The sequence below is a fragment of the Sinohyriopsis cumingii genome, chromosome 6 (genome assembly GCF_028554795.1).
Source record: "Sinohyriopsis cumingii isolate HCF-2022 chromosome 6, ASM2855479v2, whole genome shotgun sequence".
Taxonomy (NCBI): Eukaryota; Metazoa; Mollusca; class Bivalvia; order Unionida; family Unionidae; genus Sinohyriopsis; species Sinohyriopsis cumingii.
Genome location: NC_142966.1, coordinates 100,291,344 through 100,308,799, shown reverse-complemented (window position 1 = coordinate 100,308,799; position 17,456 = coordinate 100,291,344). Strand labels below are relative to the sequence as shown.

General features: G+C 39.2%; 1 protein-coding gene across 5 annotated transcripts in view; it reads right to left on the bottom strand.

Annotated features, from left to right (window-relative positions):
- Positions 1–9,703: 9,703 nt before the first annotated feature.
- LOC149797561 (uncharacterized) overlaps positions 9,704–17,456 on the bottom strand; it is a 71,856-nt gene continuing 64,103 nt past the window's right edge. For 4 of the 5 annotated variants that reach the window (XM_089962430.1, XM_089962431.1, XM_089962433.1 and 1 more), the window contains one exon: positions 9,704–10,539. In XM_089962430.1, coding sequence (XP_089818556.1) covers positions 10,264–10,539 — 276 coding nt within the window. In that variant the 3' untranslated portion in view covers positions 9,704–10,263. The remainder of the gene's footprint in view (positions 10,540–17,456) is intronic. The other variant, XM_089962434.1, reaches the window with a different exon arrangement.

Sequence of the window (17,456 nt, the reverse complement as noted above, 5' to 3'; positions counted from 1 at the left end):
ACCCATGTTATCTGTAAGCATGTCAGATACTGAGTATTCGTTCGCGGTTCTTACCTGGAAAAATACTTGCCGAAAATGGAATTACCGTGTAACCTATATCTAGCAACAAGGACCTAAGTAAGCCAGCTCGAGTTATACATTCAACGAATATCACTTAGTTGCTCTAGCTTCACGTAATTTGTAATAATACAAACAGTTCAGCTACTTCAGCTGTAGGCAGTTATGGACGGATCTAATTTTGCGCTCTGTAATTTTTCCCCTGTAAAAGACTTTTTGAATTCATTCAAACCTGTGAAGAAAAACATAAGAATGTTTTCGTATTTACAAAATCATGATAATAATAAGTCTTGTCAGAAAGGATTTGTCAGGTTATATTATTACTAAGAAACCAAAAGGAATAATGAATATAAAGAAGCCTTATTATTGCGAGATATAGATACAGTGTACGTCACAACATCCGTTTTGTAAACATAATGAGTTAAAATATGTCATTGTGCTGATTTCACACTACTATAAGCATTTTGTGAGGTGTATGTGGTTTCATGGACCAATAACATTGATATTGATCATCAGTTTGCTTCCTTAATGGCATGTACATTTTATCTAGGATGCTCCTGCAACAAAAGACACAGTATGGTTCTAGCTGTTTAATATGATCAAATGCATCAAATTACATAACTTCTTGACGGCCAGTGAAGAAAAGTCATTCACAAGAATACTAACTTATTGCTCAAAACAGGGCCAATACATGTTATAGTGATATTGAAGAAATTTCAATTGCCTGAGCCAAAAACATGGCATGGGCCCTATTGTCAGAGTCTTTTTAGAACAAATGCAACCAGAGTAAGTTGCATATCAAAGAAATTGAAAGATGGACGGTAGCAGAGTACAAATGGCCATTCCGCACAACATTGCAAATATCCGCATCTGGTTTTCGTGGAAATTTCACGCCAGGGTCTCAAGATTTAGCTAAATTACCGAATTCATTTCGTGAACGAAAATGATTTAAACACATTTCATTCCAACATACAGCGCTACATTATTCATTAAACAGATGCTAAAAAGGCTGGTCTGCATGCATGAAATCCGTTCTCTCTTTATAGACTTTTAACATGGACCCTTCTTTTACATTTTATCTCTGGGGTATATAGGCCAACCACGGGAGGATATCCTGACGAATTCCCTCGAGAGGAAACAGCGAAATAAAGGGATCCTATGGGTAACAGGAATATAAAGAAAGCACTATGTGCGTGCTTGTGTCAATATTTTGTGCTAATTGAACCCCTACTTAGAGCAATTTGACTACTTTGTAATGTTATGTGTTTTTGATTTAATTATATATAATTTAATATATATTTATTTAATTGTTTGTTTGTCAGTTTTAAATTGTATTTATTTTTCATTACATGCTATTGTAATGTAAATGTATTCACTGGAGTTAATACGTTTTCCAGAAAATAGTTTGACCATGACTGTTCGTTTTGTAAACACCAGGTGTTGACCTACCTTCTGACCTTGATTCAAAATTAGTAGCAACCACGTAAATAAGTTCTATTTTTTTTTAAAAATGATTGGTTGTTGTCGAGGTCATGATGGGTGTATTCATTCAGGGCCACACTGGGTACACGTAATCCTTAACAAGTACATAATTTCGACGAGGTTCTGGAACATGATCACGTGACCCCCTTTTTGCGTTTTAGAATACGATATATTCTTTGTATTGGAGAGATATTATCCTGGAAAATACATGTGCTCATATGAAATTGTTGAACTATGTCAGCTTTTATAAACATTTATTCATATTTCCAAAACAGACAAAAAGACAAAAGAAAATGCGTTTAGCCGATTTCGAGAAATTCGCTGCTAACTAAAGGAAGTTTTGTACAAAACATACCGTAAGATTATATCTTACGTATACAGTTGGGCCATTATGTCCCATATTTAAAGAGATTTGACATGTATCCTTTTTTGACACTTTATCTCTGGTTAATAGAGTGCACCCACGAAGGGAGTCATGACCAATATCGTCGAGAGAGACCAACAATTTAAGGGACGTCCTGTGGGTACCGAGTATGAAAAAGGCACAATGTTAATAGATTGTACAAAACATATCGAAACAAAATAATCTTTACTGATACAATTGCGCATCTTTTTAAAGTTTTGACATAGATCCATCTTGGACATTTTATGTCATGTGGATATAACGAATCCACGTAGGAAGTCCTGACCAATATCGTCTATACGAATCAGCGAGATAAGGTACTCCGTATGGGTATCGGGGATACAAAGTAACTAATCGATCATCTACTTAGAGGCTTGTGATTTCAACACGTTTTTGACTGTATCTAGACAGGGATCTCTTCCAACAGTGGGAAATGTTTAAAGGAAATTAGTCAATATACGGTAGGTATAACACAGCCCACAAGGAGATTACCTGTTCAGTCCATTAACGGGTCCTACAGTTCAGGCCGAACATGATTTTAACATGGATTGTTCTTTGTTACCTTCTACGTAGGATATGTTTAACTCCCAAAAGCATTATTGACGGCGTTCGTCTAAAACAAGCGGTAAAATAGGAAGGTTTTTGCAGATACCGTCAGTATTAAAAACCGTTTCAGTCTAATTATATAATTTTGAGTTTAACCTCTGTTTCTCAGTTCCTAGTTAGTGATCCGTTCTAATAATAGTTAAAGCTTTAAAAAAATCGTAGAGCGGATTTTGAGAAACTAAAGGCTACTTAGTTGGTTGTAGGATCACAAAGTTCATAAGTTTATTAAATCTTCGGAAATTATATTTGGTCCCTAATATACCCTGTTTACTTGGTTTGACATGGACAGTTATTTGGTAATTTTGTCTCTAGTGATATGTTTGACCTACAAAGTCGTATGATGAATCAGCGCAATACAGGGGAGCACGATGTAGATCTATTCTATCAATATTTTGTACTAACTGAAGTCCTACCTAGAGGATTTGTTATCAACGCCTTTTCGACAGCTTATAGGTATAGATCTGTTTCAACTGGAGGAAAGGATTAAAGAAAATGTTGTCGTGTTGATTTCTAGAAATAGATTAATCAAATCCTTAAGAAGATTACCTCTTCAGTCCATATGTGGACCCTTACGGATCAAAAGTTCAATGATTTTTACACGGATCGTTCATTGATTGTTAATACGAAGAGATATATTTGTCTCCCAAAGGAAATAATGATAATGTTCCTCGAAAGCAATCAGGGAAATAAGGTGGTATTTATCAATATCAGCAGTATAAAAAATGCTAGAGTCTTTGGAAAATGGTAGCCAAGTATTGCTACGCGAAACCTTTTTTAGAGACTTTTGATTTAAATCCCCGTTTTACAATTCGTAGTTAGTGATCTATTCCTACATCAGACAAAATTAATAAAAACATTCATCTAGCCGGTCCCGAGATATAGAATAATACATATAAGGGGGTGGGGTGGGATTGCAAAGGCCATAAATGAGATCAGGTCACAATTTACGATGATTGGACCCTATTACAGAGTTTTGATTTTTTTAGAGCCTGGTTCCAACAAACCTTAACTGAAAAAATTCCTCACGCGCAATTTCGAGACATTGGGGCTACATAAATAGGGTTGTATGATTCAATCTTTCATGTGTGTGTGTGTGTCTGTGTATTTGGTGTAAACCGATGACATCGATGAGAAAAATGTTGAAATCTTGCTACTCCCAACTATTTTAGCTTAGAATAACGTACAATCATGATTTGTAGGATTGTCCCCGTTTACACGCTTAGCACTTGTTCGCGCTTTTGAAGTGTATCTTTCTTCCACATTTGGCGATACACACGCCCTAAACCATGTCCTCAATTACCCGGTGGAAAACTACTCGTCGATAAAACGTATTATCTTCCTTCAGATCCAAGCATTAGATACCAGATACAAGCATTAGATACCAGCTACGTAGGTGAACTATAAGAAGATAAGCTGGTGCATATAACAGTCCTTGGTATTTTTTATTAATATTTCATGCATGTGAGACAATAGTTTGGGAAACTCACGATAAATTTATACCATACACGTCCTATACAGACAAATAAATCTACGACATGTACGAACGAAGTACATCAAAATGCTATTGGAAATACGCATGAATTCATTGTAGAGTTGTAACGAAATTGCTGATTATCTGACCCATCTGTAATGTTAAAACGTACTGTTTGCGGCAAGATTTTACACACTTAACGATATTGAAAAGACATCCTTGATATGTAAAATTTATTTTATGATTATTAAATGAGCTATATCCGCCCTATTTCATCTTTTGCCTACTTAGTATTCAAACAGGAGAGAACATATGTGAATCAAGTAAAAATTCATGTTACGGTGAGATCGAATTATCACTAACCGAATTTGGAAGTTACATGCACAAAACGTAAGTAAATATATAGAAAGATAAATATATTATACGGAGGTCAAACATTTATCATCAAGATGACCAGTCCCAAAACGAAACATTTAATTACAGCAATATGTTTTTAATTATCACGTTCTTAAGACCTGCGACGAAACGTGCCAGCAATCATATAATATTGAATGTGTTCAATTTCTTTTAAATGTATATAATTGCTTCATTTGGTGATTTGATGACTTTGCTTAATTATCATGAATTATATTTGTATCGATAGTTGTGTTGTAAACGAAGTCTAGTGGAATCCTCAAATTAAAGGGCAGCTTAAGGGCATCATCTATAAAGCTATGAAAAACAGGTGTAATACGGGCTTATTCTGGGAATGTTTGTACTGATTTAACCTCTACTGAGAAGATTTTGATTTGAGAGAGTTTCTATAGATTGCCCTAACGTACCATTTTAAGGAGATCTTACCATGGACCCTTCTTTTGATAATTGTATCACTAGTTGAATTGTTGACCCACAGTTGAATTATTGGCGAAGTTTTTAATAATAATCTGCTGAGACCTGGTATGATGTACACACTGAATCGAGATCACATATAATGATATTTTGTGACAAATGAACTTATATTTAAAGAATTTTGATTTCAACCTCTGTTTCACGGTTCTTAGGTAGGGATTTATTTCTATAGTTGCCAAAGCTAAGATTTGTCGAGCCGATTTGGAGTGATATGTGGCGAAATATGAAGCTGAATGCCTTCCAACACATGCCGCAAAATGGAATAAATCTTACTTATACACATAGAACCAAACATCCCCTTGTCAGTTTGTTTGGACATGGACCCTTCTTTGTCATTTTATTTGTTGAGATACTCTCGACCCCCAAACGAAGGAATTCTTTAAATTAGCAGCGCCGACTTCGGTAAAATGGAGAAAATCCTAAGCAAATTCTTGTGGTCCTTGTTTGGCTCTAGTACGAGGTGGACAGACTCTGTCGCTTGGTAGCCGATCCCGTGCTCCTGACCCTGTTAATCTTTAACGGCAACGTTGATGCTCTCCATTCAACGAAGTTCCACATCAAGATAAATCACGTGATCCACACAGCGCATGCTGTTATCGAACTCTCCAAGCTGTATGTGTATGACTTATATTACAACCAGATAGATAAATAATCATTAATTGTATAAGGACGGACCATTGTACAACTACACCGACAAGAAGTCGATATCCTTGAGATTGGTGGACCCATACCGGAATATAACAACTAACCAGCCGGAACTACACCCACCCTTGCAGATACGTTAATAAGAAGTTATTTTCATTGTTAAATAATGAATGAAGCTGCACACAAATTGTGCCGTTATCATTTATATCAAGAAGGCCATTGGCGTGGAGCTGGCGACCAACACGGCATATTTGCAGAGTGTATCTTCAGAAGAAAAGAGCTCCGGCATGCCATTGCAGCCATACGTAGTGACCATCACAGGGTAGGGGTGTTTAGCCCAGCAAGTTGAGCCTTATTGTACTGCGCCTGATGGACATTACTAGACAACTCATGAGCTATACTGGAAGCATGACGAGTACCGAGCCAGAACAACGATAGTTTCAGACGGTATAACGAATAGCTCCTCCTGTAAAATGGCGCATAGAGAGCTGAAATAAAATACTGGTCGGCCAGGCCATATGTTTCAACAGGCAGGGTCAGTAGCAGAGCGCGTTGAGCGTCAATCTCCCCAGGCACGTGAAAAACCGTATCATGTCCAATGCAGTGAGGTTTGAAATCAGTGACTTCCATTGGAGCTCTGCATGCGCCACAGGCGATTCACCAATGGTACCGACCGGCCATTTCTTTGCAAGCCTGGACAGCTATCCTTTCAGGAAGCCACCAGCATGTGCCGGACCTAATCGACGCTAAGTCCAGCAAACCGTTCTCGGGAGGCATGACAGCAGCAGTTTTTGCGAGTACAGGTGCACAAACTGTCACTCAGTCATGATGTTATTGAACCGTTCCCTTATACCCTGTGACCGATGGACGCAGGTCTCACCCTGAGGTACACGAACACCGCGCCTAACCAGAAGCTGCTATAAAACCCTTATAAAATCACGTTCGTACTCAACCTGCGGCAGATTTGGTCCCATGGCTTCCACTTAGAGATTCGCGATAAGTCAATCATTAGAAGAATGTGACTGATACTTTCCCTTCATGATTCCTTTGATGAATCATCTTCATAAAACCAAAAAACAACTGTGGCGTGGACTCCACCCATACCCCAATAATTAGCTTAGTTTTATACTAAAAACCAATATTTCTAGATAGAATAAATTATCCATGCATTTAGTTTTTACAGGATTAAATGTGTTATTGGTTATTGGTTACGATATTCTTTAAAAAATATGGTTGGACATTATTAAGAAAGGCCACATTCTGTTCAAAAATATGATCCTGCAGAATGTGAAAATTTATATTTCAATCCAATATATGTTCATACACGTTTAGTATGTCAATAAGGAGACCTTACCCAAATGATCTATGCAAAAATATTTTTGTTGCAATTTGTTTGACCTTGAAAAATAGTATTCCTTGACTCATACACTCACATAAAGAAGGTTTTTCACGACAACGTCTATATAGTCGTACTCTTTTGCAGGACCGAAGCTCATGGTCTGCTGAACGTTCCATCGCCTTTTCCACGATACCGTGACCCCAACACCACTCCGTGTTGTCATTGTGAACGATACGTTAGTAAAATAGACTGCACCGGAGTCTGCCATCTTGCTGCATCTTGCTGAGATGTCTTTAACAAAACAAAACATACAAATGTGAGGAGAAGATATGCCTTCTGGATGGGCAAGCTCAACTCTCAGCACTCGCACGGGCCTTCAAATCAGCCGGAAAATCTTCACCGGCCTTTGCCTGATCTACTACTTGATTCTAGAGTACCTCGACCTAGTTAAAAAGTCTATCGTAGACATGTTCTTCAAGATTTGCATCACGCTCAGCCAAATTCTTCCTACGAAAAGCTGATTATCTTTGGATGGAGAACTAATGAAGGTTGTCTAATGCCCCGCCACAAGCAACATTCGATCTCTCTCCATAGCACATGCATGCGTGCGATGCCCTACAAAACGACACCTTTAAGTCCTCACCCTCGCACAACTGGAGAAACTCCTCGTAGCCCAATGATGCTCAGGGCCATCCTAGACATGTGAAACCTGGTTGCCCGCAAGACAATAATCAATGCATAATACGTCATCTTTCCCGTTTCCCTTATTTGCATGTCTCACATCCGTGGCTATTGCTGCTAGAGTGGCCGTGACCGTGGTACATTTAGCCACAGGGAACTAGGCGCCATAGTTTGGCTGACCCGAGAGTACATCGTCCACATCACTGGCGGCAAGGACCAGTCAAGAAAAGTCAAAGAAGGGCTCGCCCAACACGAAACACTTCTCTGGTGTCTACATGATCGACGAGCTGGCGCGCCTGCTATGACGAGATTTACAAGAGGTCGACAATGTCGGCAAAGCTGCATGAGGCATTGATTGGCTACGCAAGCGACGCCTTTCCGCTGTCGTCGCTTCGACTTGGGGATGGTCGCGTGCGGCCCCTATGCCTATGGAGTCGACTCCTACTCCCAGTGCTGATAATGGCTAGGCGGCGACCCGACGCCTGGTGCTCGTTTTTAGACAGCTTTAAATTGAAACAGGTCGGAACAAGGCATTGAGGCCATACTATGCAGGTGGACAGCTTCAGACGCTCGCAGAGTGACAGACGACACCCACGGAGCCATAGACCTGAGTGATCTTATTGTTTTCACCGACACCGCCAGGACCCTCAAATTCTCTGGCGTAGACTTTTTCACTACTAATCAAGCTTGGCGTCGTATAGGCACCAGTACCCTCACGGTTTTAAGAGAAGACAGTATGCTGTGCGACAGCAGCAAGTTGGTGGATGCCATGGTATTCCACAAAACGCAGCGGCGGAAGATAAGTTGATTGCCAAGACATTGCTGCAAAGACATACGTCGACGACCAAGACACGATAAGAAAACTTTGAAGTTATTAAACCGGAGATATCACCTATATTGACTGAAATATGACGTTTAAAATGACCAGAAGGATCACGATACAGCTACAAAGTTATACATCTACTCCAGATTTATGACCATAGAATACTATGTCAACCGCCAATACGCGCGGAAGATTATCAAAGGCCGGCGAAAGTCATTGCCGACTCCTGGATACGGCCACAAGCAAAATCGTAAATTTAGTTGCTTCTTTCAGCCCGCAAAACACGGAATGTTAAGCGACCCCGCTAACATCGCAGTCTTGTTTGTTACGGATAATATGCTTACGCGGTGGAAAATATTCAACTTTCGTTGATCTCATCCAGGGTGAACCCTCGTTCAGCGAAAGCAGAGAGCCTTACATATATTTACTAGCTGCAAGGAAGGGGGTTGACCATGCGGTTTTACCGTTGCTTATTCAATGCATGCCGTATCAGCCATTCTGTGACTGTCAACAAATTTAGCATTTCAGTTATTAGTCATGACAGCGTAATTGACATTGGCAGCACCATGCTGCTCGACTAAAACATATATATGAACTGGTTAAGATAAATGACAAAGGTTTCATGAAAAAACTAGTTTTGCATAAAATATGACTGTATGTGTATAACCTTTATAGATATTTTTTAAACAAATTTTTGCATGCAAAGATGGCGTTTTACAATAGACAATAGGCATTTTAAACAAAATATTTGCATGCACAAAATGCGTTTAACCATAGAGAAAAAGCATCCACATCAATTAACTATCAACGACAATTTCTGTCAGTTCCAAGTCGGAGTATAATCACAAAATAATAATCTTCTGTAACTAATAGTATGTTACAAGTACAGGGTTTTCTGTACGGAAGATCATCGGGTTAAAATTCAGCTACGTGCTGTCAATTGGATAGGTTTGAAATTCACCAGTACCTGAAGATTTTGTCTCAAAAGGTGTCTTCGTATACTATTCAATATATGACACCTAAATAAAATCTAAAAGGCTTTAGTGTATATTAAGGTCGTTGACTTCTGTGATATGTAACTGAATATATTTTCATCATCAGTAAGAATATATTCTCCTAAGTGATATGTTTCAAAATATATCTTTACAATATAGAAACAGTATAAAATAACAATATCAACGTAAACAACTGTTCAACAATGAATCGGCTATTACTTTCACTTCTTCTTTGAAGATTTTCTGAGAAATGCTCACGTTTTTGAAGAAAACAGTAAGTTCCGTGAAGAATTTATCTAAACAAACACCTGTCTTAAACAATATATTTTATTCATTCATTCTTTTCGTGATTCGCACAAGAAATTAGACGTAAAATAATGCAGATAGGCTAACATAAAGTGGGGATCTAAATATAATGCAATTAATCTCTGAAAGTTTTGTAACACAGACTCCCGTGTAAATTATACAGCGGAATCAAACAAGTACAAGACATTGTTAAGATGCCTATTATTTAAATTTACCAATTATCTGCACTAAAACAGAATTAATTCTTTTCAGCGTAATACTTGTACGTTAATAAGCTAATTGTACTGGCATTTCAATAAGCTAATTCTAAGAAAGATGGCTGAATGGAAAGAATGATAATAATATTAAACATCAAGTGTGGTAATTAAAAGAAGATTCATGAATAAAATACAGTTTTTAAACACCATATAGATACAAACAGTTCAGCAATAAACTCACAAATGTTCCCTAAACCACTGCGGTTGATTAACAATTTACACAGTGTATGCATGACTGATGCAGTTTAAGGTAGTCTCTTCTAACACGTCACACAAACAGTCAACATCCTAGGTCAAAACATTTTTGTCTTTATTTCCCTTGAGCGACTCCTTTTACAAGTAGAGGACCATCTTTATGGAGACGTAGAGGTGGCCAAACAATAAAATCAATCTTATTTCCTTTCTTTGTGTACTCTCTGTATGTTTCCCTGTCAAACTGGTCATCGCGTTTAGCTGATAGCTCAATGAAGACCGGTGGAGTTTGAATTAGCATCAGCCAACACAGTTTCACACATTTTATGACATAGTTTTCATCCCGTTCAACGATACTGAATCTCTTTCGTAAGTCTTTCTTCTTAATGAATGCCTATGTAAAACAAAAATGAATGCACAAATAAGTTGAAATATCAAAGACCTTTCTCAATTACATAATTCAGCTTTGTATATGCTTTACCGTTTAAGACATTTGCTTCATAGTGAATTTGCTGACTCAGGTAAATACATATCAAAACATAATCATCACTCTGCCTTTTTAATTGTTACCATTATGTTCATAAGAATCATCCATTTGACATACAGCATGGGTGACATTTAAAACTACAATATTCCCATGCCCTGCCTTGATTATATTAATGTGATGTAGTAAATCTCAAAAGCTGTTTTATGTTATTCCTCCTAAGTTAAAGTTTATGAAATATTGCGTTTTGCGAAACTATGACATTATTGCTTTCTATATACATGTTGGTTTCAGTAACATTTGTAATGATGCAAACTGTTCGGAGCAACGCGCCTGTTTCATAGTTTAAGCACAGCTTCATCAACCTATAGAAAGATGAGATATTTTTAAACATAAAACGAAAAGAAAACATAATGGTACATCAATGATGTATTTGTTTTCAATCTAGTTTTAAATCAAGTGAGCATAGTATCGTAACATCCTGACGATTAGCATATTAGAATTCAGGTAGAACTTGATCTATATTATGTTACACTAAAATGTATTCCCGTAAAATGATTACGTAGGATTCGAAAGTGCGAATGAAAAGCACATGAGTAGTAAAGGGGGACACCCTACGTACAATGGGAATTAGCATTACAGGGACCCCTGGGACACTCTACGTACAATGGAAATTTAACATGGAGAAAAATCGTGGGACACTCTACGTACAAGGGGAATTTAACATGGGAATAAATCGTGGGTCACTCTACGTACAAGTGGAATTTAACATGAGAATAAATCGTGGGTCACTCTACGTACAAGGGAATTTAACATGGGGAATAGAGTTTGGGCTTGTTTAGGGACAAGGGGAATGGAACATGGGATTTTTTTTTTTTTAAAATTTTTTTAAAAAGGGGTAGGCAATGGAAAGGCTATCTCTTTTCGAGAAATATGGCTGGCCCTGAAAAGGGCCTTTGGGTTTTCTTCTTCTTCTTCTTCTAATTTCTTCTTTTTCTCCACCAAGTTCTTATTTTATCTCCTACACTCTTCTTCCCTTTCTTTTTTTTCTTCTCCTCTTCTTTCTTCTTCTCTTCCTCCTCTTCTTTCTTACTCTTTTCATTTTCTTCTTCTTTTTCAATTTTTTCGTTCCATTTGCGTATTCTTATTCTTTCCTCTTCATCCTCCTTCTCCTCCTTTATCTCTTTCATGACACCACTAATCTTGTCCTTTGCTTTTCTTAAGTTATTAATTTCCATCTTTACACGATGGGGACTATAGGAATAATGGTCTTCAACGAGTCTTATTGGCATCTGTTCCATTATTCCTAAGTTGTCTAAAACGTCTTGCAAGGTTTGTATTTTGTCCATTTGGTTAGAAGCCATCTTCTTTGTAGAATGGTTCCAACGACGAACGTGGTGGGTTCTTATACTGAAAGCGCGTACGTGAAGGAAAACATCCTCTAAAACATAAAATTGATCTTACCTAGATCATGACCGAACAACGCGCGGACGTGAAGGAAAACATCCCCCTACTTTTCATTTCATATAATAAAACCCTAACTATACTCTCCACATACGCTAAGAAACCCATAATCTACTATTCACACCAACTTACGTGAGCACTTACAAACACACAAACATATTCACATACCCTTTTAAAAAGAGTTAGTGTTTATATTCACACTACTCTACCTACACACATTGGCAAATTGATTGTTATTTCTTTTCTAGAGTATTGGGTAGCCCTTAAAAGGGCTGTTTTTTTTTTTAACTCCAGATGCACCTATCTAATGGTTGCACCTTCCAGGCCTGGCGCCACACACACATCTTTGACTCCAGTCTCTTTTTACTTTTTGTCTTGAGAGTGCAGAGGCGGGATGATTCGCTTCATCACCCCAATCCTCTGTCTCGGGAATATTGAACGACATCCTCTCTTCTCTTTTTTTTTCCTCCTCTTCCCTCTGTATTCTCTCCTCCTCTTCCTTCTTTATTCTTTCTTCTTCTATTATAGCCTCCGCAGCCAGTTCATTTACCAGGCGCCTTACATATTCCAGATGTATCTGGAGTTCAAGAAGTTTGCTTATTCTGCTACTATTCATTCTTGTGTTGATCAATCAACAAGGGTAGCTAGACTGCCGAACGAGTTTCAATTTATAGTGAAAGCGCGGACGTGAAGGAAAACATCCCCCTAAAAACATAAAATTGATGTTACCTACATCATGACCAAAAAAACAACAACAACGCGCGGACCTAAAAGAAACACTCACTCACTTTTTATAAATCACTTCAATTGACTATCCACATACGCAAATCAATCCAATCTAACCCCAAATATACACCTCTAACAGCCAAAACAAACAAACATCATTTTAATCTACTATCCATACCAACGTACGTGAGCACTTACAAACACCAACACACAAACACATACCCTCACTTTTTTAAAAAAGAATTATTGTTTATTTTCACACTACTCTACCTACACACATTGGGCAAATCGATCGTTATTTCTTTTCTAGAGTATTGGGTATCCCTGAAAAGGGCTGTTTTTTTGTTTGCTATGGCATTCTTTTTTAGTTTCTAAGAATGCGATGTCCTCTGAGGATAGACTTTCTGGCGATAGGTCTGCTTCTTCGGAAAGAGAAGAAGAACTCTTTGGTGTCGATACGACAATCGACAAAGCCTCTGTCAGCTTCAGGTTGCTGCTGCTGCTGCTGTTGTTGTTGTTGCTGCTGTTGCTGCTGTCTCTGAAGTCTGTACTTCTCTGTCCATTCTTCTTTTTCCCTGTTCATTTCTTCTCTGAAGAGTTCTTCTATCAGGTCTTCAGTGATTTTTAACATTCTCACATTCTCTATTTCTTCTGGCTTCGGTATCAGACTGTGTCTGACCCTATGCAAATTCACGTAGGCTTCGTTGAGCTTAGCTAGTTTGGAGCATATCTTCTTAGGAGGATGAGTCAACAATGGATGGTTAGACTGGAAACAACCCCCGGTTCTTAAAGTCAAAGCGCGGACGTGAAGGAAAACATCCCCCACACGGTTTTCGAGTCGCAACGTTCAGTGAGTGTCATGAGAGGGATAGTAAGAAATGAAAGAGCATGAATCCAACATTCTTATAGCTAAACAAAAGACAAAGGCATTTTTTTCAAAACACAACATTTTTTATTCAAAAATCACTTAACACTAAACAACAACTCTAACATTTTTTAACAATAATCCAACACTATAACATCAAACAATTTTTTCAAAACATCAAACATTTTTCTTCAAATACAATCTACTTCAAACAGGGCTGACAACGCTGTGAATGAAATTGTGATTTCCACTGTTGGAAATCATTAGGCCATTGATGGACACTACGTTTCCTAGCTTGAGACAAAAGATAAGCATAATGGTCGCAAAACCATCGATCTACTTTCACATCGTTTCTAGCAGAAGAACGAGGATCAAAATGAGTCACTAAATGTTCTAAGGAATAGCCTAGGCTGCGATGATGCAGAAAATACACACAGTATTGTCCACACACCAAGGAATCTGTGCCTTGTAATTTCACATTATTGAATCGGGTGGTTTGAGCATTTCTTCTCATAAAGTCAATGATATCGTCTTCCAAAGGGGGCAATCCGTACGAATCGAAATATTCCACACATCCTTCTTGAGGAAAGTAGACGGCTACCCAGTGGGTTCCTGGGAGATGACTGTCGTCCGTGTTGATCACGTAAGCTAGATGGTCTTTAGGTTTGCGATGAGGGAGTTCATCTTTAGCACAGACGACAGGATTCCAAGAAGCCGTATACGAACTGTGGTTCAAAAGGTAATAAAGTTCCCAGGTATCCATTGTTTTGTGTTTTTTTCTTCTTCACAGGTAATAATAAGTCGTCAATTCGATCCTGACTTTTTGCTTGAAAATGTCTGACGAATAAACGGTTATTCGTTCTGTTTCCTCACTCTGATTCAGGAGAGCTTCGATACGATGGATCTCTTGAGTGGTTAATGGTGGACAAGAATGTTCACGCAAGTCTTTATACCACTGATGCAACACGTCTTTGTTCGAGATGAGACTCCAAGCTTCGTCCAGATACTCGTCCAATTTTTCTTCTTGACTTAACATCAGGCATTTATCGTGTTGAATTTGACTGGGATGATCGTTTTGACATCCATAGCAATTTTTCTTGATCAATTCCGTCATTTTGTCGACCAAGTGTTTGGCAAAACAGGAGACTAAATGGGCTTCTTGTTCTAGCCATCTTGACTTCATCATGATCACTTCTTCTTTTTCCACGGTCTCCTCACATTCCATCTTTAAAGTTTCTCCACTAGGTAAAGAGGGATAACACTCTTCCATGGCTTCTAATAATCTAGAATGACTTCTCTCAAACTGCTGATTTCTATGGTATTATCGAATTCTGCATACAGGATAACGTTCAACGTTACATCATCATCACCGATTCGGTTTCCAAATTGAATTTCCACACGAATCTGGCCGGATTTTATAGGGTGGAAATGTCCCTCGTCGCTGCCTTGGTCTGGAGTGAAATCAAAAGCCCACAAAGCGTAGCCTCCTGCGTAATCGTCGTACGTAATGCCGTTACTGGTGTTGGTTCCTAACTGTCCGGTGGCTTCGTACAGAGACAAGTACGATCTCAAGTAATTCTTCTTGTCACTAAAGTCAGGTTCGAAAGGTCGGGTACACAAGGTCTTGCCATCGCGACTGACTTCGATTTTGGACACGTTGAAGTGATGAAAGTTGAAAGGATTTTTACCCAAAACTCCGTTGAAGGCTTCATTCGAGACCATACCAAGGATCAAACGTTTGGGTAGCTGTCCTTGGAACAGATGATCTTCGATCATGGATCTCTGTCCCCTAGGAATAGTGAAAGTTTTCACTTCCACGCGTCGTATGGGATACTTGGCGGTCGTTCTGCTCAATGTTTGACTGATGTCGTTTCCCACTTTAGGTAACACTTCCACACGACGCACGTAGAGCCTGGCTTCCTCGATGACAGTTTTGCAAGCGTCAGTACCTATCAAATGGAAAGCGGCACTGCTACGATTCAGTCTCAGGCGGACATTCACCCCGTTTAGCAAATATTTCTCTTGTAACCACATGTCCAAATGCAAACGATCCATTAGTTCTAAACTCTGTCCATCTTTAATTCTGTTTCTTCGTTCTACAAATCCGTCATTGTTTGGTGTTTTGGTTCCATCTTTTTCGAATGTTTCAAACTGGCCTGCTTCGTCAGCTTCCCATAGCACACAGGCATTGAGGTGAGTGTTCTTGGCGTCTATTCCGTACGTCAAGAGATTTTCCAGGTACGCTCGATAAGGGTAAGTATCCATGCTGCTACTGACTAGTTTGTTGTTCAAGTACAAGTCCACTCCACTAAACAAGGAATGCATGAAATTGTTGACGGGAGCTATTTTCTCATCGCCATCTAGGGGCGAATTATCGTCATCGACAAGTTTGACTTTCAGGTACAAGTAACTGCTATTAAGATCGATGTAATCTTCGGGCTGTCCTTTGATTTCAAACTCGATGGGAGCTGAGGCTGTCAATGAGGAGACGGGGTGAAATTCCACCCATTGGGATTCTTGCATCGTCATCATGGTGGGTGGCATGGCAAACAGATCCAGTTCCGTCTTGGAACAGGCGCAAGACTCTCGGTGCATCATTTTTTTCTGTATTTCAATAATCGAAAACGTCTAAGTCTCGAACGGTTCTTCTTTTCTTGGCCTTTCTAGCTTGAAGTCTGGTGAAAGGGTGTTTTCTTCGTCGTCGTCTCTTTCTGCCTTGTCCTTGCTGAATGCTTGACTCGGTAGCGTGCAGGGCATTTATAGGTGTGTCTCGTCGGCCCAAAAGGTCTTTGCCCGTTTGCAGCAAGACATTTTTGCCTGCCCTCATGAAGGCTTCTTTAGGGTTTTGTTTGTCGATGATGACATTTTGGAGAAATTCTTTGCCTTGCGTCAGTGCCGCATCTTTCAAGGCGTGCAATCCGCGTGTCACCATCGGTTTCAACACCGGGGCCACCGAACGAAAGGCCGATTTTAACATGTCTCCTAAACCGTGTCCTCGCTGTCGTGCGACCCCTCGGTACACTGGATACATGACTTACTTACGAGTCGTGAGAGAACCGTTTTCGAAAATGGAGTTTCACCGTGACTTTTCCTTTGGTGAATGGAATATTTTGTCCCAAATCTCCTTTCATAGTAATGTTGACCGTGTCCAAATACGACTTGCTGACCGGCAAATAGTGAGGATGGACAAATTCGCGGTGGACGTGGTAAGTGTTTCCACCTTCCTCGTCAGCGTTTGCGGCAGAATCCACTTTGAAAGGAATGACACGCAGTAACGGCACGGAGGTGTGTCCCACCACGTTGTACTCCACCACATCGGAATACACGAAGATCAAATTCAGTCCTTGGTTCAGTTCTACCGGGGCACGAAAAAACTTGGCAAAAGAATCGTTGTCGAAAATGGCTGATGATTCGGGTGATGTTTTTTGTTCTACTTTCTTCCTCAGCTCCATGTCTCCGCCCAACATGTCAAACAATTCAAGACAAAATATGAAACCCATGATTTTACCCCCCTCAGGAAATTTCATCAGGAAGCGACGAGCTGTTTTGTGGTATTCCAGGGTGACACTTTCTTTGGCATACTCCAAAGCTTTCAGAAACACACCATTAAACCTGGTGGCTATGGTGTTGACCAAATGTTGACCACTAAAATAATAACCTGGGGAAATGAACAACTGATAGGTGGTCCACTTTTGAGTTTTTGTGGGAGGGATTTTCTTGTCATATTTGCTATGGGTATCCATCCACTGTTGCACTTGCTCGTCATAAACTT